This window comes from Cherax quadricarinatus, chromosome 61 (assembly GCF_038502225.1).
Source record: "Cherax quadricarinatus isolate ZL_2023a chromosome 61, ASM3850222v1, whole genome shotgun sequence".
Lineage (NCBI taxonomy): Eukaryota > Metazoa > Arthropoda > Malacostraca > Decapoda > Parastacidae > Cherax > Cherax quadricarinatus.
The window spans coordinates 6,487,138-6,509,624 of NC_091352.1; the positions used below are offsets into that span (position 1 = coordinate 6,487,138).

Below are 22,487 nucleotides of genomic sequence, written 5' to 3' on the forward strand. Positions count from 1 at the left end.
TAAAATGGTAAAATTGTTTGAAAACCTAAATTGGGAAGCAAAATAAAATTATCAACTACTATATTAAGATTCTTGGCTAAATAGTCTAGTATATAAGGTTAATTCTGTGTAAAAACAAACTAAAGTAATGCATGTCAAGTGGATGTACCCAAGATGAATATACTAGAAATGAGACAAGTGTGTGAAGTTATAGCAGCTTTTTGATATTTACTGGATTTTGGTTTAATATTCTTACCTTGACCTCTTCCTCCTCCTTTGCTTTAGTATCTACGTAAGAGATTTCACGAGTTCGGGTTGGTTGGCGACACATGGGACACTTCACGGCACTTTTGTCCATTCCATTAAACCCGCGATTTGACAAAGTTCTCATGCACTCCATACAGTAACAGTGACCACAAAGGAGAACTGCCCATTTCTCTCCTAGTTCACCTTGACAAATTGGACATGGTTCAGGATTTTTTCCACCCTCTTTCCCAAAATCGGTCTTAGCAAGATTTTGTAGATAGAGGAGCTGACCCAGTTTAATTTTTAAGTCATTTGTTGCAACTATCTTGTCTGATTTTAACTTCAGCTGTAGTTGAGGGAGTTCTCCTGCTTCTACCACATATCTGAGGGCTTCCATTTTCTTTTCCAAGTCCTCTCTCTGTTTCTTTTTCTTTTGCAAAGGAATCTCCTCATCTGGAAAACGTAAGCGAAGTCGGATTGTGGCCATGTTGACTTCATCCATGGCAGACACAGAATCAAATATTGCACGCCATAGAATACGATAATTTTTAAACTCTCTCTTTGTTGCTTCCCAAATTTTAAAGTGTGTTTGAGAATCTTTATATATCTCTCTCTCCACCTTTTCTAAAGATTTTGTCTGTAAATACCTCAAAACTCGCTCATTTTCACTCTGACCCCAGTGTCCACGGCGAGTAGCTTGCATTACCTGGGCTTTGTCTTTTATGTCCTCAGTTTCTTTTGATACACCTGTTGTTCTGCTGTGCTTTAACTCACGCATTGAAAACAACGTTTCTTCGTAATCTTCAAAGAGTTCATGTGTAGCACAGATTAAGCACTGTGGTGGTTCTGATTCTGTTGGACGTAGATGACAATCAATAGCTCCATCAAGTAAGGATACTGGATCTAGACTCTGCAAATATTTCACTCCATTAATCATCTCAAGCCTCTGATTTTTTATTTTTTTCATTTCAGCATTTAAAACTAGTTGCAAGTGTGCTCGTGTTTTGACTGGATAAAGAATACACTTGTTTTCTTCAAATCTAGAATAAGAAGACAGCATCTCATCTCTCACTTCTAGTACAAAATCATCATCAAATGATTCCAAGGCAGCTAACCACCATTTTGTCCTGAGATTATAGTTTTTTTCTAAACTCTCAACAGCTTTTGTGTTCTGATTACATTCTAAATCAGCTGTAGCAACCTGCTGCGGATAATGCTGCAAGTAGCGCTTACGAATGGTTTCAGCTTCTTCCCTGAGTGAATCATCTCTGAGTGTGGGCTGAATGTTTGGATGACCTGATTCCAAAATTTCAGCCAAGTTGTGAAGTGTGTGAAGACGTTGCAATGAATCAGTCTTTATATTCGCATGCTCCTCAATGGATCGAAGAACACTGCGGTACATCTCAACTGCTTGAGACCATTCTTCCTGAATAATGTGTATACCAGCAAGACCATTCATAGATGCAATTAACAAACGATGAGCCTCTTCCGTCTCCAATTTTGTTTTTTTTATGAGGTTCTCCAGAAGCATTTCCATAGTCATAGTCTTGCGATTCATTGAGAGAAACTGCCCTTTCACCACCTAGAAAACATTTAATTATAAAAAAATGCAAGCTATACAAATCTTTTACATTATCTTAATTTGCAAAACAGTTACAATTCTCATGAAAGCAGATTTAATTACAGTATTTGCATTAATCATGTTTCATTAATATCTGGTATTAATATCTACAATTTAGCTCCTGTCTTAAATACATTTATGAAAATAATGGACAATTTTTAAAAAGCCGAAACTTTACCAATGTTAGCACAAAATTCATAGAGAAAACACCACACAGTAGTTATTTCATAGAACATGTTACCTCAATAATGTGGAACCTTTTACAGATTGTGCAGTTTTCTTTTGCATAAAAATAAATCTTGTACTGTAAACTCATGTACTACTAAAAATTTAGAAGTTGCATGATGTAGTCCATGCTGACGGTAGGGAACTGAATGTGAGGTTGAGTAAATCCTTCAAAAATTTGGAGGTCTGGAGGGCATATATCACAAACTTGCAAAATTAGTTATTAAACTGTAAGAGCACCTGATCTTTGTGGGCTGCAATCTTACCTGTGGATGATTGCAGGCCTGACGTAGTTTAAGTAGAGGATGCAGAAGTGAATTTAAAGTTGATCTGTCCAATGAGTTAAGTTTTGTTTTAGTATCTGGAAACTTTTTCAGCCTTTGCTGAGCATCATAAGAACACTCAGCATGCAAGCGCTGGTAGAAATGCTCTTCGACTCTAGTAAAGGACAACCAGTGAACCTGAAAAAAGTAGTGGTTTTAAATTATTGTACCAGAAATTATATTTGTAATAGTCTTTTAATAAGGTAGACTTTATAAAAGGCAAAGTATTTTTTTTTATTTGGTAAAGTTGGATATACAGTGGACCCCCGACATTCGATATTAATCCGTTCCTGAGAGCTCATCGAATGTCGAAAATATCGAAAGTCAAATTAATTTCCCCATAAGAAATAATGGAAATCAAATTAATCCGTGCAAGACACCCAAAAGTATAAAAAAAAAAATTTTTACAACATGAAATATTAAGTTTAATGCAGTAGAATTACAACAATAACAATAGATTAATAACAATAGAATAATTGACACCTACCTTTAATGAAGATCTGGTGATGATTGATGGGATGGGAGGAGGGGAGAGAGTGGATGGTGTTAGTGTTTAGACGGGAAATCCCCTTCCATTAGGATGAACTGGCAGCCTCACCATGCCTTACCACACTGTGTATGCCACTACGATTCTTAAATCTTTCAAACCAACCTTTGCTGGCCTTAAACTCACTCACATCACCACTAGTTGCAGGCAATTTCTTTACCAAATCATCATACACTCCGACACACGCACTCCACTTTCGTACTTTGCAATTATCTCTTTTTTCATTTCAATAGTCATTAGCACCTTTTTTCTCGAAGGGTTGGCACCAGAAGCTTTCTTGGAGCCCATGGTTACTTATTTTGCAGAAACAAGCACCAAAAACAGTGATAATATGGAATGTACTGAATGTATCCTTAGATGCGCGCACACTGGGTGGCTTGTAAACACTGGCACACACGGGGCAGTTCAGGCCACACGTGGACACGTCTCGTACGAATCATATCGAATGTCGGGTTTTCCATCGAATGTCGAGGCGAAATTTTTGCGTTAAAATGCATCGAATGTCGGATTTATTGAATGTCGATGCCATCGAATGTCAGGGGTCCACTGTATTTGCAGTGTGCTGTTATCCTATTCAAAGATAATTGCATTAGTGCCAGGGATCAAACCATGGACCCTCAATCATTAATGATCACAGATATTCTTGGAAAAGCCGAGAGAATAAGAAAAAGGAAAGGTAAGAAGTTTGTGAACCTAGTAGACTGAACATTCACAGAGTACTGGATCTGAAGATAAAAGAATGGTGTTAGCATACTGGAAATGCTGTAGAAGAAAATATAATTATGTATGAGTGAGGTGAAAGTGTTGAATGATGATGAAAGTATTTTCTTTTTGGGTATTTTCTTTCTTTTTGGGTCACCCTGCCTTGGTGGGAGATGGCTGACTTGTGGAGAAAAAAAAATTATGCAGGATTTTGGGAGACCTTAGAAAGCTGCCAAATTTGATTTTCCAAATTTTTTCTTTATCAAAAATTATTTGAAAACCCAAATCCCCTTAAATTTTTAGGTTCATTTTAACTTTCTCCCTTTACAAAAATTTCCCCAAAACCCCAAATCCACAAACCCTTTTGCAATTTTTTTAAAATTTCCCCCATAAGAAGTATCTTTTAGCAAAAAGAAACCCGTGTAAATTTCCCCATTTGAATTTGATTCTAACTTAATCCCCCCTCCCCCCAAAACATTTTGTTTTTATATTTCCCTTAAATAATTTTTATCTAAAAATAAAAAAAACCATGGTGACATTACACACCCCTGCAAAAGACCTATTTTTACCGAAATAGCCCCCTTTTTCTAAAACCCCCTTAATTTGAGCCTCACTATCTTTAAAGAAAAAAAACTCTTTACAGCATTTAATAACTTACCACCTATTCCATATATTGAAATTTTCCCAAATTGCCCCCCATCCACTCTATCAATGCCTTTTTAAATCCATAAATGCAAAAAAATTTCCCCACTTATCAAAATCCCTTTTTTCAACATATCTTAAAATGTAAACACTTGATCTACACATCCCCACCCACTCTGAAACCCCCTTTTGCTCACCCCCAACCTTTACATTCTGTCTTACCTCTAATTTTTTTTCAATTAAAACCCACGGGAAAAATTTCCCTTTTCCTGGATACTCAGTGTTTTTTCCCTCTAAATTTTTACAGTCTTTTGCCCCCTTTTCCCTTTATATAAAGGGACTATATATGCTCCCCAATCCCTAGGTCCCTTTCCCCCTTTTCATACATTTTTGAAAAAAAGTACCAAACCAATTCCAACACTATATCCCTTGTTTTTAACATTTCTGTCATGATCCCACATAAATGCTTTTTTTTCCCTTTTTTTTATTTAATGCCTCAGGGATTCCCCCCACACTTACATTCTGCCTTCTTTTTTCACTCCAAAAAAGATGGTATACCCCTGACCAGTGCATGAAATTACTCCCTCTGTTTCTTCCTTAACATTTAAAGTTTCAAAATTTTCTTGATCCCCCTTTAATACCCCACCCCCATCAAACTAACCCCTCCCTGTTTTTTTTTTGAAAACCCATTTTTTCCCCTTTCTTTCTTTTTAATTTTTTTAACCCTACCCAAAATTTTTCTTATTTATTAAAATTTTTTGAAGGCCCCCCCACTCATCATCTGCCTCCTTTGCACCTCTCACCATTTTTACCTTCTTTTTTCCCCCATATATTCGGGCCTTTTTCATAACATTTTGCTTTGTAAAACCCCCAAAAGTTACCTTTTCTTTATCACCCCCTTTACTTCATCATTCCACCAATCACCCTCTTTCCTCCTGCACCCCCCCCCAAAAATTAAAAAATTTCCCCCAACCAATACTGCTTTTTTAAACTTTTCCCAACCTCTTAAAACCCCCATTATTTTTCCTTTTTTGCCCCATCCCCCCTTTTCTGCCAATAGTCCAAATCCGCCCGAATTTCCCTCCTCCCTTATTTTTAACATTTTTCCCCTTCCCTCTTTTTGTTGTTCCCAAATTTTCCTTTTCCCCATCTCCCTTTCTTCCTAACTGTAGCTACAACTAAATAATGATCCATAATCATTTTTGCCCTCTAAAAAATGTACATCCGGGAGCCTCCCTCCATTAACCTTTTATCCCCCAAAAATGTATTCCTTCATATTAACATGTTAAAATGATTATACAGTATTTTAATAATATAAAATTAAGTTTCTAATTTAAGGGAAGGAAAAAACCAAAATTATTTTACATTGGCCTCTTTTTTTTAACCTTAAACGGGAGGGAAGGTCAAAAATGTTCCTCGGGAAGTGTTTTTAAGAAAAAAAAATTTATTTATTTTTCCCAAATTTTAAAAAAAATTGTTTTATTACTTTTACAGAAATGAAGTTTTGAAATAATGGTGCCAATTACAGGGCCCCCCGGTTAACGATATTTTTCACTCCAGAAGTATGTTCAGGTGCCAGTACAAGGGAATTTTTTATAAAAAATTTTTGGAAGTGGGATTAGTCCTTTTTTGGACCCCAAACATAAAATTTTAAACGATTTTAATAAATAACTTACAATTTTACATTGAGGTAATTTAGCGGGGGTCCACTGTATTTTTTAAAACGGAGTGTTTGCCAGGGAAGGAAGTTAAACCTTTTTTTTTAAAATTTTAAAAACAGAAATTTTCAAATTTTTAGGGATCCAAAATCGTTTTAACACATTGAAACAAAGGAAAACACGGGTGGGGAAAAAAAGGGGAGATTTCCCAAAACCCAAACCCCCAGTCAGGGGCCCGGGTCCAGTGGCAAAAGGGACCGGGGATTTTTGGGACTCTCGGGTTTTGGGCCCCCCCATCCCCCCCCATGGTATGGCTTTTTTAACCCCTTTCGGGTTTCGGCCATAGATCTCAGCCACGTTCGGGGTCCAAACCATAGATCACCCCCATGAGCTCAGCCCATTTTGATAAGCTGTGATTTAAAAATTTCCAGAGCACCACATAAAACAAATCCTGCAACACACAGTGTATAATGAGAGAGAAAAACTGAGACTGTGGTTTTCAATTAAAGCAGCGACTTTGCAGTGTTTTTTCGTATGTTTTTTATAGTTGTATTTCCAATTTCTTGGTCTCATTTGATAGAATGGTAGACATATTACAGGAATAGAGATGATTTTGATTGGTTTTAGCACTGGAAATGGCTTGAAACTGAGCTCAAAGTAGTGGAAATGTTAAATTTTTGCCGATGTTCAAGAGTAAATAAACGACCTCACACATCTAATACATGCCAGCTGGTGGGTCTAATATACATTCACAAATGTGGTGATGATATTTATAAAATTATTACAATATTGCATAACAGTAAATCTTCTATTTTTTGGATTGAATAAAAATTCATTATGTGAATAAAAAATCAAAATGGAATTCATTTGTAAAGCCTCAAAACGTAACTAGTAAACAGAGGAAATGTTAGTTTAGTGCCAGGAATACCTACATTGTTTATTCTGGACCCTATTTTGAAATTGGAATATTTTGAACTTTGTGTTAAAATGGCCAAATTACCAATTTCTGATCACTTTATTTTGTAGTTGGAACAGTTGACTTGGCGATTTCTTGTGCTCAATCGATAGAACAGAAGTAATACTAGTGAAATAGCTAAGGATCTGGTCAACTGGAATAATGTAATTGGCCTAAAATGGGAGTCAAAGTAGGCAAAATCGCCGATTCGTAAACATCGCTAACACATCAAAATTCGTGAGAGCATAATTTCGTAAATTTTCCATCAAATTTCGTACTTTTTTTTTTTTTACCTTCAGAATAAGATTCTCTACCATTTCATATGAAAAAATATTTTTTTTTTTAAATTCTTGGACCCTGGTGTGCACTTTGAAATTTGGCCTCTGAACCCTGAAAGGGTTAAGGATCATATGTATTATATCTATATCTGTTTTCATATCACATTTCGCTTATCTTTTTTGTTCAGTCTCACTAAACAAAAAAAAATGTAATAAAAAGTGAAGACAAAACAAATGTTAATGGCATTTAATGGCTTGCAGAAATCCCTACACAGAATTCTGTTTTCTTTATACTGTACATATCTGGTTTCTCTGATGTAGGCCTAACCCACAGCCATTTTGGGGGCACTAGAATCTAGGCACAAATTTATATCATCAGCAGTTTCCCTGTTGGTGTAAATTTACATGGGCAGTTTAAGGGATAAATTCACCAGTTTCAGAAATGAGATGAAGCAGCCTCACCTCTTCAGTCTGTTGTGGGATGTCAATCTGGTGGATAACATCTTTCTTTGCATTTCTCCACATGTACTGTGCTACTAAGTTGTGAAGAGGTTCCTTAACTCCATGGCAGTATGGTAAGAAAAGGCATCTGTTCCACCACTGTACCACCCAGTAAGGATCTACTCCTAAGAACATCAACAGGCCCTATTGAAATACAAAATATCACAGGGATACAACAACATTTAGATTTTTATTATGATGTACAGTACATTCATGAGAAGGTGCTAAACCTGTAGGGGTCATACAGCACCTGGACACTGTTCAGAGAATATTCTACATTAGCAACCATCACTAAAACAGAAACAGTGACAACCTGCACATTGTTCACTGAAGTGATGGTAGTGTTTAAGAATGTCTAAAAAAACTTCTGCAGATAATTATGAATTGTTAAGTTATGTAAATACTATCATTACTCATGAGTATACTAGAGTATCACTAATGACCTTCATGTATAGTTAATAGTTTTGAAACTGAATAAGCACTTTCACAGTGTAGATCATCCATCATTCTTGGCAATAAAAGCAAATACAACATACAAATATTGTAATTGCAAGGGAGAGATATTACTTGATGAAATTACTGGCAGTAACTCACTTCTAAGCTGAAACATTCAGATGGGAGATGAAGGAATGGGAGAGAGGATAGCCAACCTCTCATAAGTACAGTGCCTAGTTATGAATTTCATCAACACCCTGCATAAAAATCATTCATTCTGTGTTGTGTTTCGAGAACTATGCTAGCATCACAATTCAGATGACCCTCTGAACTGAAACATTCGTACCCCTCCTTTCGAGTGCAGGTACTGTACTTCCTAACTTCAAGGCTCGAGAGGATAATACATAATATTCTTGTCCTGGTCTTTCACTTAAGTTATAACATGATGTAAGAAACTGTGATTTCTAACTAGGTGATTAAGCTGGGGTTAACTGGCTACTGAATCCAAGTAGATCATATCTCAAGAGTAAGTAAGAGGTAAAAGACCTGAGAATAATTATGTCAGGCTGTCATTTAGAAACACAATAAGATATATGCAGCAAAAGCCAGGAAAATGACTATGGATTATGAGAACTTTCAAAGCAAGAGAAATAATGCCAACTTGAATACTGTGCACATAGCACTTTTTTCAAGGCAGGAGATGGCAGAACTGAAAAATGTACAGTAGTCATATACTGCCAACATAGTCAATACAACATCTAAACTTTTGAAAATGCTTACAGTACTTGGATTATTGTGTGGAATGGAGAAGATATACATGTATATACCTGACTATATATACAGTACATGGTGCCATGAGAATGTCTTCAAGACACCAGCCAAGAAACGAATGCAGGATATTACCTAAACACACTGTATAGTAATGATTACATGGGCCACTGTACTCAAGGTGTATCAGATTTATTAAGAGAAACAACAAATGCTACACTTTTAATGTGATTATATACAGTACCTAAAGAAGTGCAGAACTGCAGTGTAATGTGCCTACAAGAATAACAATAAAAAAATACAGTACTAAAAAAATTCACCTACCATTTTATTAAATGCAGACGCCCCCCCCTCAACTTACGAACAAGTTACATTCCAGAAGGCTGTTTGTATCTCGAATTGTTCATCAGTCGTTACTTTGCCATTTTTCTATTAAGATTATCATTATTGTTTTTAATATTATTGTCATTATTATTATTGTTCTTTCTCTGCACAAATGTTCGTTGAAAACTTAAAGACAATGCTGTACAGTATCAGTAATGTATGGTTCTTAATACTAAAGCATATTTTAAAGAGAATATGAATGTGTAAATTCAAGAATTATGTGGATTAAAGTAAAGGTTGGATGCGAAAAGTGGGTCATAATAAGAGTGTATGCACCTGGAGAAGAGAGGAATGCAGAGGAGAGAGAGAGATTTTGGGAGATGTTAAGTGAATGTATAGGAGCCTTTGAACCAAGTGAGAGAATAATTGCGGTAGGGGACCTGAATGCTAAAGTAGGAGAAACTTTTAGAGAGGGTGTGGTAGGTAAGTTTGGGGTGCCAGGTGTAAATGATAATGGGAGCCCTTTGATTGAACTTTGTATAGAAAGGGGTTTAGTTATAGGTAATACATATTTTAAGAAAAAGAGGATAAATAAGTATACAAGATATGATGTAGGGTGAAATGACAGTAGTTTGTTGGATTATGTATTGGTAGATAAAAAATTGTTAAGTAGACTTCAGGATGTACATGTTTATAGAGGGGCCACAGATATATCAGATCACTTTCTAGTTGTAGCTACACTGAGAGTAAAAGGTAGATGGGATACAAGGAGAATAGAAGCATCAGGGAAGAGAGAGGTGAAGGTTTATAAACTAAAAGAGGAGGCAGTTAGGGTAAGATATAAACAGCTATTGGAGGATAGATGGGCTAATGAGAGCATAGGTAATGGGGTCGAAGAGGTATGGGGTAGGTTTAAAAATGTAGTGTTAGAGTGTTCAGCAGAAGTTTGTGGTTACAGGAAAGTGGGTGCGGGAGGGAAGAGGAGCGATTGGTGGAATGGTGTAAAGAGAGTAGTAAGGGAGAAAAAGTTAGCATATGAGAAGTTTTTACAAAGTAGAAGTGATGCAAGGAGGGAAGAGTATATGAAGAAAAAGAGAGGTTAAGAGAGTGGTGAGGCAATGTAAAAAGAGAGCAAATGAGAGAGTGGATGAGATGTTATCAACAAATTTTGTTGAAAATAAGAAAAAGTTTTGGAGTGAGATTAACAAGTTAAGAAAGCCTAGAGAACGAATGGATTTGTCAGTTAAAAATAGGAGAGGAGAGTTATTAAATGGAGAGTTAGAGGTATTGGGAAGATGGAGGGAATATTTTGAGGAATTGTTAAATGTTGATGAAGATAGGGAAGCTGTGATTTCGTGTATAGGGCAAGGAGGAATAACATCTTGTAGGAGTGAGGAAGAGCCAGTTGCGAGTGTGGGGGAAGTTCGTGAGGCAGTAGGTAAAATGAAATGGGGTAAGGCAGCTGGGATTGATGGGATAAAGATAGAAATGTTAAAAGCATGTGGGGATATAGTTTTGGAGTGGTTGGTGCAATTATTTAATAAATGTATGGAAGAGGGTAAGGTACCTAGGGATTGGGAGAGAGCATGCATAGTTCCTTTGTATAAAGGCAAAGGGGATAAAAGAGAGTGCAAAAATTATAGGGGGATAAGTCTGTTGAGTATACCTGGTAAAGTGTATGGTAGAGTTATTATTGAAAGAATTAAGAGTAAGATGGAGAATAGGATAGCAGATGAACAAGGAGGCTTTAGGAAAGGTAGGGGGTGTGTGGACCAGGTGTTTACAGTGAAACATATAAGTGAACAGTATTTAGATAAGGCTAAAGAGGTCTTTGTGGCATTTATGGATTTGGAAAAGGCGTATGACAGGGTGGATAGGGGGGCAATGTGGCAGATGTTGCAGGTGTATGGTGTAGGAGGTAGGTTACTGAAAGCAGTGAAGAGTTTTTACGAGGATAGTGAGGCTCAAGTTAGAGTATGTAGGAAAGAGGGAAATTATTTCCCAGTAAAAGTAGGCCTTAGACAAGGATGTGTGATGTCACCGTGGTTGTTTAATATATTTATAGATGGGGTTGTAAGAGAAGTAAATGCGAGGGTCTTGGCAAGAGGCGTGGAGTTAAAAGATAAAGAATCACACAAAGTGGGAGTTGTCACAGTTGCTCTTTGCTGATGACACTGTGCTCTTGGGAGATTCTGAAGAGAAGTTGCAAAGATTGGTGGATGAATTTGGTAGGGTGTGCAAAAGAAGAAAATTGAAAGTGAATACAGGAAAGAGTAAGGTTATGAGGATAAGAAAAAGATTAGGTGATGAAAGATTGGATATCAGATTGGAGGGAGAGAGTATGGAGGAGGTGAATGTATTCAGATATTTGGGAGTGGACGTGTCAGCGGATGGGTCTATGAAAGATGAGATGAATCATAGAATTTATGAGGGGAAAAGGGTGAGTGGTGCACTTAGGAGTCTGTGGAGACAAAGAACTTTGCCCTTGGAGGCAAAGAGGGGAATGTACGAGAGTATAGTTTTACCAACGCTCTTATATGGGTGTGAAGCATGGGTGATGAATGTTGCAGCGAGGAGAAGGCTGGAGGCAGTGGAGATGTCATGTCATGTGTGGTGTGAATATAATGCAGAGAATTCGTAGTTTGGAAGTTAGGAGGAGGTGCGGGATTACCAAAACTGTTGTCCAGAGGGCTGAGGAAGGGTTGTTGAGGTGGTTCGGACATGTAGAGAGAATGGAGCGAAACAGAATGACTTCAAGAGTGTATCAGTCTGTAGTGGAAGGAAGGCGGGGTAGGGGTCGGCCTAGGAAAGGTTGGAGGGAGGGGGTAAAGGAGGTTTTGTGTGTGAGGGGCTTGGACTTCCAGCAGGCATGCGTGAGCGTGTTTGATAGGAGTGAATAGAGACAAATGGTTTTTAATACTTGACGTGCTGTTGGAGTGTGAGCAAAGTAACATTTATGAAGGGGTTCAGGGAAACCGGCAGGCCGGACTCAAGTCCTGGAGATGGGAAGTACAGTGCCTGCACTCTGAAGGAGGGGTGTTAATGTTGCAGTTTAAAAACTGTAGTGTAAAGCACCCTTCTGGCAAGACAGTGATGGAGTGAATGATGGTGAAAGTTTTTCTTTTTCGGGCCACCCTGCTTTGGTGGGAATCGGCCAGTGTGATAATAAAAAAAAAAATAAAATAATTTTAATAATAAATACAGCCTCTCCTCACTTAGTGACATACTCTTTTACCAACTCCTCGGACTTATGACAGGCTCTCTGACTAGTATTCATACCTAAATAATGTATATTAGAGTTGGTTTCCTCTATTCTGTTTATTTTAAAATACTACAGTGGTACCCCAAGTTTCAGCCATAATTCATTCAAGAAGGCTGTTCGAGTGCCGTTACTGAACGAATTTGTTCCCATAAGGAATAATGTAAATTAGATTAGTCTGTTTCAGACTCCCAAAAATACACTTACAAAAGCACTTACAATAATACACTTACATAATTGTTCAAGTTGGGAGCTGTACAAAACTCAGGGTACCACTGTACGGTATAAAAATATACCAGAAATGTTATAAATGGTGCAAAGGTGACATTAAAACAATATTAAAGATGGTTGACACAAACTCACTACCATTATATGCTCCTCACTTATCGACGAATTCGTTTAACGACGTGGTCTCAGGAACAGAACTCCATCGTTAATTAAGTGAGGAGAAGCTGTACTGTAATAAAAACTTGTTACCTTTTTAATTCTTACAATAAACTTGAGGTGATAGATGTGTGGGGTTACTGGGAGAGAGGGTCGTCAACCTCATACACTTCATCATCAAATGCTTCATCAGTCAGGGTTTCATAAGCCTGGATTTCTTCAACATCTGAAGAGGCTTTAGAGGTAGATGGCACCGGTCTGAAGACTTTGTCTAAGGAAGTTTACACCGTTTTTCTCTTCTCGTCGTTTATAAGATGGTAGCATGAGATAGAATTGTTAACACAAGTTGAAACCTTTGAGAATCTCTCAATATTAGGGTTCTGAAGCTCAAACATACGGAGACTCTCTCTCTCTCTCTCTCTAAGAGAAAATGCCTAGGCCATCATTTTCATTTAAAACTTTTTAGAAGGAACAGTTTTATCTTGTTCCTCTTGCTTTTCTTTATGCTGCATGTCTTCCAGTTCCATCAAATCTTCATTTGTCAGCTCCTCAGATTGTGACTCAAACAGCTCCTCAAAGTCTTCTTCCTCTAGGTCCAGATGAAGTTCCTCACTAAAGCCAACAAGACTGGTGACAATATCTTTTGCATCCTCAGCCAGATCAAAGCCCTCGAAGCTTTGACAAATTGTGGACATAAAGCCACTAATGAGCATGTTACCAAACTGTTGACTTTGGTGCTGCCCAGCATGGGTTGCGGCAAAACGTCGTACTACGCAGGTGTGCAACTCAAAATTCGGATATGTGGAAGTATCGCAAATGAAACTAACTAACACAGCAGTTTGTTCATATGTTCGAATGTTTGCAAGTAGGGTGGCGTCTGTATAACCAAAGAAATTTCTCCCAACTGTCAACTTTGCAACTAATTTTTTTTAAATAAGCTTACATGTCCATTGATACAATGTCATTGGTTTATAAACATTAGTTTTACAATTGTATTGCATTTCAAAATGTGGTAAATCCTTGTAGGCCTTACTTTAGGTAGCACCAGTATTAACTTACTTGCAATTCATTCACCGTTTTCTGAACAGGGGTACCTGTGACACACCATCTATTAATTGCTGCAAGTCTGAGAGCCATCTCTGCAGTTTTGTTGGTAGTACACTCAACCATCTGAGCTTCATCCAGACACACCCGCCACCATTCCACACAAGGGAGAGGAGATGGAGTTGCCATAAATCGCTTGGGATGTCGAAACCTTCAAGAAAATGCAAGGCTTAGTCGTTACTTTATTTGACGTTTCATGGCAGAAAAGAATAAGTGCCACATTCAAACAGAGGAGAAAAACACAGGTACAGGAGAGATCAGAGATATGAAGTTTCAAGTTACCATATTTTGTTATGAAGCTCTGAGCCTGAGGCAATATCTATACATTTCCAGAAATAGACGAAAGATTTTTTTTTTTTTTTTATTATCACACCGGCCGATTCCCACCAAGGCAGGGTGGCCCGAAAAAGAAAAACTTTCACCATCATTCACTCCATCACTGTCTTGCCAGAAGGGTGCTTTACACTACAGTTTTTAAACTGCAACATTAACACCCCTCCTTCAGAGTGCAGGCACTGTACTTCCCATCTCCAGGACTCAAGTCCGGCCTGCCGGTTTCCCTGAATCCCTTCATAAATGTTACTTTGCTCACACTCCAACAGCACGTCAAGTATTAAAAACCATTTGTCTCCATTCACTCCTATCAAACACGCTCAAGCATGCCTGCTGGAAGTCCAAGCCCCTCGCACACAAAACCTCCTTTACCCCCTCCCTCCAACCCTTCCTAGGCCGACCCCTACCCCGCCTTCCTTCCACTACAGACTGATACACTCTTGAAGTCATTCTGTTTCGCTCCATTCTCTCTACATGTCCGAACCACCTCAACAACCCTTCCTCAGCCCTCTGGACAACAGTTTTGGTAATCCCGCACCTCCTCCTAACTTCCAAACTACGAATTCTCTGCATTATATTCACACCACACATTGCCCTCAGACATGACATCTCCACTGCCTCCAGCCTTCTCCTCGCTGCAACATTCATCACCCACGCTTCACACCCATATAAGAGCGTTGGTAAAACTATACTCTCATACATTCCCCTCTTTGCCTCCAAGGACAAAGTTCTTTGTCTCCACAGACTCCTAAGTGCACCACTCACTCTTTTTCCCTCATCAATTCTATGATTCACCTCATCTTTCATAGACCCATCCGCTGACACGTCCACTCCCAAATATCTGAAAGATTATGGAATCAATTCATTCACTAACTGGGATTTGGGCCTTGGCAGTTCTTATTTACTTTCGTCTTGCATGCCTCATATGCAAAAACGACGAGTACTAAAATTATGAAGATACGATACTGATTAAAAATGAAAAAGTAGATCTATAGGATACAACTAAAAAAAAAATATAGTACTATACCTTCTTCCCATCCGACTGTTACTGTGAGGCAAATCCACATAGTTCAGTTCTCGGCTGAGAGTCTCGTAGGTGGTGATGACAATATCAAAGTTGGCAAGGTAATGAGGTTGCATGTAGCCCTGAGTTGACACACCCTTATAAACCAGCATCCTAATAGCTTTGTGCTTCAGGTGTTTCATAATTTCATTAACCCACTGAAAAAAATGAAATCTCAGAAAAAATACCATTAACTAGGGTACTCTTAAAAATACAAATAAAATTCAAAACTATATTGTATTGCTGAAGAATCTACTAGACTATTATGACATTAAATAATTAAAAGTTGTTTTCATAATGAAAAATCTAATTAGAAGCACCTCTGTAACAGACTGACAGGTCAAGCATTTTATGATAAAAATGACTGAGACAGTACATAAAATATGAACAAAGCTCAAGGCAGTCATGTTTTCAATAAAAAACCAAGTTCTAACAAAGTCAAGTTACATTACAAACTAAAATTTTATTTCTCATATTTTGTACAAAGCCTAGTTCTTAAAAATTAAACATCTACACTTAAGACCTATTTCCACCTTTGCCACAAATGCTTTTCAATTTTTTAACCTATAATTCCTCCAAATTTCTAAGAATATCAAAATGATAAACTGTTTCCAGCTGACCTGAAAGCTAATGGCTGAAGGAGTGACAATGAGGGTTGCTCCAGATACCACTGGCTGTTCCTGCGTCCAGCAGTGTGGGCAGATATACACCCCTCTATAGGGATCTGTCACATCGTACTGCACACAGTCAGCATGCTGCCACAGACTACACACTGAGCACTGAACTCTAAACTTCTCATCTCGGTTTTCAATTTCTGCAGATCCACAGAGGCACTCAAAGAAACTCTTTTGGGCCACTTTAGTATCAAAGAATCCTTGTATAGTTTTTCGTGTCACTACTTCACTGGCACTGTATTTTGCCATGCTATTATTGTACTGAATTTGAAGCCTTTCCTTTACTGACATCATATAATATGGATCCTTTTTTCTTGTCCTCAAAAATTTGCGAAAGTCCTTATAAGAACCTTCCTTTTTATAATCTTTGGCATTACCATCCCAACATTCTTTAATAATGGCAGATTCAATAGAAGACCAATGGGTGCTTTCAGAAATTTCTTGATCTACATTATATGTAGTTTTCTTTATGTTATTTTTTTTAAGGGCAGTTTTCTTTTCTGGAAGCTCATAATTATCCTCATCTTCTATATCATCATCATCAAAGGATACATATCCACAGACAAACTTTGCAGCCTGTCTCTTTGGTCGTCCACTCTTATTCAGACTATCATCATTCTCTCTCTTTGGTAAGTGTACTTTGATACGATTCTGAGGAATTTCAGACTCTTTATTCACTCGCTTTTTGTTTTTTTTTTCTCTTGTTACATTTCTTGTTCCTTTGGAATCAGTTGGGCTAGAATCCTGGGCAATGTATTTGCTCTTACTTTCTTCCAAGGAAGAATCTTCCACTCCCTCACCTTCCTCCTCTGGTACACCATCAAGTGTAAAAATGTCATTTCCAGTTAACCTCTTACCTGATTTTCTTTTACGTTTAGGCTTATGAGATTCAATGTTAATTGGATCTTGATAAGCTGGCTTTTTGACATTCTGTCTTGGATGGCACAACATGCATGAAAGAACTTCCACTGTCTTTCCTAGCCCCATTTCATCAGCTAGAATACCCCCAGGAGTTGGTAAGACAGCCAGAGGTTTATCCTTTACAATAAACCCTCCATATTTATTGAAGTAAAGGGTAACATTATCTTTACTCTTAATTTCCACAAATAAGCAGTGCAAATCCCCAGAGTTATCCATGTTTTCTTTTTTCACTTGTTCATATTTCTCCTGATGCAACATCCACTTTACAGCAGACTTTTGGTATGGTCTTAGCTGAGGAATCAGACTGGGATGCTGTACATCTAAGGAGCAGTACTCTTTATCAACATGCCAGTTCTTGATAGCAGTGAAGAGATCTTCCACATTATGCTTCATATTTTTGGTACCATTATAGGTAAACATACGAACACCAAAGAAATAAGAAACTACTGCACCCATAAACTCGTTACAATGAATATTATCACTGGGATGCCGTAATTCAGATAAACCTCCTCTTTTCAAGAAAACACTTAATGTCATTTCATTACTGGAATCATCAAAACTTTCTAGAGTAAGATCAAAGTATCGCTGAGTGGATAACCCTTGCCATAATTCCACATCCAAGATGCCTTCTATCATATAGTGACAAAAATTATCAGCAGATTTTTTCCTTTGTTTAGACTTTTTTGGTGACCCTTCAGAGTTCCACTCAAAGTAAACAGCACTATTATTAGCCTCTAAACTCACATACACCCAAAATTCAGAAGCAGGTATCTGATGAAAGTCTTTGCTTGTCACTTTATCTTTGAGCTTGAAACACACATTTCCAAAATGGCAAAAAATACTCTTATCTCTTTCTTTTCTTGGACTTGCTATGCTATTGTTTTCTGTCTTTAAAACTTTTGCATAAAACTGACAGTTATTAAGAACAGTTTTAAAATCACCATAGTTCACTTCCTCTCGTACCACTCTCTCTCTCCGCCTTGGCAGATACACAACTTCATCATCAAATTCATCAATAAAATCGTCATCTCCATCTTCATACCGAACCTGTGCAAACCTTCCCCAACGGACTTCCCGTGGCCGCAGTGCTGGATCTCCTAGGGCACCAGGTATAAAATCTATATCATCATCATCATCATCAATCAATTCATTGTTCAGTAAAAGGGCAATGTCATCATCATCTCTTGGCTGGGCATCATCTTCCTGTCTTGCACCAGCATCTCCATTATCTCTCTGGTTGTCCGCTGGACCTGCACCATCAATTAAGTTCCACTGAGCTCTCCTCTGCTGTATTTCATTCAACTGTTGAGGAGGCTGCTTGCTTCGTACCATTGTGCCCCTTTACTCTGGTGGACCTGTGCAAAAGCATTATTGTAGTTATTTCATTAATAAAGCAAATAGCATGTAAAAGTGTACTATACAACTATGTTATACAGTAGTGTACAGTGTACTGTACATTACAAAATTTAAATAAATTATACAAGCTCTAATAATATCTGCATATGCATAGGAAAATTTAATACTTATTACAATCTTCATGGACAGATCTTGTGTGTTGTTTAGAATCCTTACTAAGAAATGTTTTCAAAGAAGGATGTGAACCATTAGTCATGATAAAAAATAATGTTAAAAGTTTTTCTTTTGGGAGCTAGGTCCCCAGTTAAGGGTAAGTAAACAAAGGCATGCCAGTCTCGTATCTACTGCCGGTGGAGTAAACTCATGCAGGGTTATTTACGGTTGGGTTTCATTAGCTTAGATTACGTTTCTTATTTTTGCACAACACATAATAATTTCCATAACAAAATCAACTTATTATTGGGCATAAGGGCGAGATCTCTATGTATTTCAATAATACCTTGGCTCGAGACCCAGCACAGGTGAAATATTGGGCATGTTTCCCTATACTTGCTGCCCTTGTCTCCTAGTAGGAAGTAGGTACCTGGGTGTTAACCTAGGTAAGTTTATTTGGGCAAAGGTACACATAAGTACAAGTATCATACATAGTTTAATATATGTGTAAATTACCAAGGATAACTCAAAAAACACGCCAAAGTGATTTATTTCCATTAGGGTTCTTTTGGGTATCACCCACTGTAGTGGATGGCATCGTGGGGGACAAATTAGTAACTTTAATTAGGAACAAGTATACATAAGCACAACTATCATATCTGTGTAAATTGCCTAGGATAACCCCAAAAAAAAGTGAAGACAGTAACTTATTTCCACGAAATGCTCTGCATAGTAAGTTAATTCAGGTACAGGTACACATAAATAGTTACATAAATTATCATACATAGCAGCATAAGTGAGGATTACACAGGATAACCCAAAAAAGTGAGACAAAGTAACTTATTTCCATTGGGGTTCTTTGGTCTTACTAGACAGTGTACTAATAATGTCAGCTAGGACCATACCATGCACCTGTAGAAATACATGATTATTATTATTATTATTAAACATTTCCCTGTCCAGTTATCATTATTACTGTAACAATAACAATCATAACTAAGCGCTAAACCCACAAGGATCATACAACGCTATCGCTATCCCTATCCAGCACATTACCTCTTCTGTCTACTAAGACACAGTGAACTTCACCTGACTCTGACAGTCTCCAAGACTCCCAGGTGTTGTTGAGACTCACCTGGTGTTATGACAGGTGTAGCATGACAGGTGTGTTAACAGAGGTACTGGAGGGGGTGACGGCTGCTGTCACCTTAACAATGCTGCGAACAACAACAGCGCCGCCGCTCTCAACCATTCACAAACTCTACAATTTCTTCTTAGATATCTTGAATACTTAAGTAAATTTATTCTGGTACAGGTACATAAAATACAATTATATAAATTATTATACATACCAGCATATGTGTAGATTACCCAGGATAACCCCAAAAAAGTGACTTATTTCCACTGGGGTCCTTTTAAGTATATTTTTTTACATAAGTTCATAAGTACAATGATTTTACATAGTACATTATTTTGAGCTTAACCTTAAATAACTAAGTAAAGTCAGTGTGACTTGCTATTATTGGTGTCTCTCTAAGATTATATTCTTAAATATACACAAGATTACATTACGTTCCCAAGATATAAATCTACTAGTAAAATTAAATTATATTTAATTTATAAAGCTTATTTTATTATATATATAATGTACATTAAATATACATGGGGAAGCGGTGAACCCGTAAGGGACTCGTACAGTGCATGGGAGGTAAATAAGTTTATTCAGGTACAGGTACACATAAATACAGTTACACAAATTATCATACATAGAATGTGTAAATTACCTAGGATAACCCCCCAAAAAGTCAGACAAAGGGACTTATTTCCACTGGGGTCTTTTGGGGTCTAACTTGTTGGTGTGGGTGGCATCCTGGGGGATATGTAAGAAAGTAATTTTATTTAGGCACAGGTACACAAAAGTACAATTATCATAACTGTAAATTACATAGGATAAGCCCCCCACCAAAAAAGGGTAAAAAAGTGAATTATTTCCATTAGGGTCATAGTTCGCAGGAAGAGAAGCCAGATATTTATTGGTTCAAGAGTCCTTCACCATTATCAAGACACACACACTTAAAGGGATAAATAATATATATTGTTATAAATAATATATTACTAGTTATATTATTATTACAATCAAGGGGAAGCGCTAAACCCGTATTATACAGCACCTGGGGGGGATGTGGAAGGTATTCAGGCTTAATTCAGGGAACTAAAGCACAGATCCAATTCCCTAGATCTAGAGCCCCTCACCAGAGTCAAGGAACCTTCCTTGAGGGGATTACTAGTTATAATTAAGCTGGTAAGTCATGAGAAGTTAGACGTCTACGTGTGTAGTGAGAGCGCCCAGTGTTGTAGCCAACACTAAACATGACGACAATAGCTCCCGTCGCCGCAACTATTAAATATTTAATATATTTGGCAAAATTCATTACTTGGTTTAAGTTAGGGTCTTATTTATTCATGTGGTGTTTCAGGAAATTTAGAGCTAGAATGGCATGTGTAGTCACTAGCGGAATTATAATCCAGGAACTGCATCGCTATTTTGAGATTAAAGTTGTATTTCTTGATTAACATTAGTTTAAAACTCAATAATGCAACCTTGCCTCCCAAACCTTCAACATTAAGGAACTAAATCAAAATAAATAAAATATGCAATTTGGCAAGGCTAAAGCAAGGACTATGTTTAATATAAGATTTCCTAAGTAATTTACAATATGTCTACCTGTGCTTAAATAAACTTAATTAGCTATAAAACTTATTACGGGATAGTTATTAGTTGGTTATTAAACCTCCAGTTCACCTCTAACATCAAGGATATTTTATTCTCTAAAACAGGACTTGAACTGACAAGGGTGGAAACACTGGATATGTTTTCTTACACCTGTTGTCCCCGTTCACCTAGCAGCATGTAGGTACCTGGGTGTTAGTGGACCGGTGTGGGTCGCATCCTGGGGGACCAAGATTGAAGGACCACAATGGAAATAAGAGTCTTCGATGACGCACTGACTTTCCTGGGTTATCCTGGGGGCTAACCCTCCAGAACTCTCCCTGAATGACCTACGGGTTTAACGGTATACATAGTAAATAATACTGTATCTTTGCTCTATAGATATATCTTCAAACATTAACTTAAGTATTTGCGGTAATTCAAATATATCTTTCTTCAGCTGTTGTTTTCAGACTAGTTTGTCAGAGGGTCTTTTTGTGCTCACCCAATGATCATACACTGCATTATAGTCTATATACTACAGCATGTATATAATAATCAGGGGCTACCTTAAACATTTTATAAATTTTAAAACAACAGTTTGTAAACATGTAAGGAAATTTAAACTATATAATATTGAGTTATGTTTTTAATGAGGATTACACTCACTGCTACACCATCATGCACACTGTTTTTTGGGTTATATTCCATCATACAGGATGATTTTCCTCTCACAGATAACTTTTTCTGTCATATTTTACAGGATGGTTTTCCTATCAAACACCGTCACATAAAATGGCTTCTGTCATACACCATCAGACAACATGGCTTTCCTGTCATACTCCATCACACGAGATGGTTTTCCCTCTACAGTATTCCTCCATCATACATAATGTACCTATCATACTCCATCACACAGGATTATTCTTATACTTTAGCATACATGATAATTTACCTTTCCTATTCTACCACAAGGTGGCTTTCCTGTTATATTCCATCACACATACTCCATCTCATACCATGACTTTCCTGTCGTACTATATCACACAATAGTTTTCCTGTCATGCTCCATCTTACAGCATGATTTCTTATCACAGTGTATAACTGATTTTCCTGTTCCATCACAATTATTTTTCCTGTCATAGTGGATCACACAAGATACTTTTCTTGTCATACTCCGTCACACGGTATTGATTTTATACATGAGGTGAGCAACTAAAACAGATGTTAGCTTCCAAAGCTCACAAACCGAGGAACAGGGATCGATTCCAGGCACGGATGAAACGTTGGCCGTGTTTCCTTACACTTGCTGTCCCTGTTCACCTA

General features: G+C 37.5%; 1 protein-coding gene across 1 annotated transcript; it reads right to left on the minus strand.

The window, feature by feature from the left end:
- Window positions 1-187: 187 nt before the first annotated feature.
- Window positions 188-19,708, minus strand: LOC128699407 (E3 ubiquitin-protein ligase SHPRH). The gene is made up of 7 exons (XM_070098059.1): window positions 19,587-19,708; window positions 15,968-18,297; window positions 15,312-15,505; window positions 13,907-14,102; window positions 7,639-7,821; window positions 2,338-2,532; window positions 188-1,807 (listed from the first exon to the last, which is right to left on the minus strand). Exons 2-7 carry the CDS (start codon window positions 18,272-18,274, stop codon window positions 188-190), a joined length of 4,695 nt encoding a protein of 1,564 aa, XP_069954160.1. The 5' UTR covers window positions 18,275-18,297; window positions 19,587-19,708.
- Window positions 19,709-22,487: the final 2,779 nt, after the last annotated feature.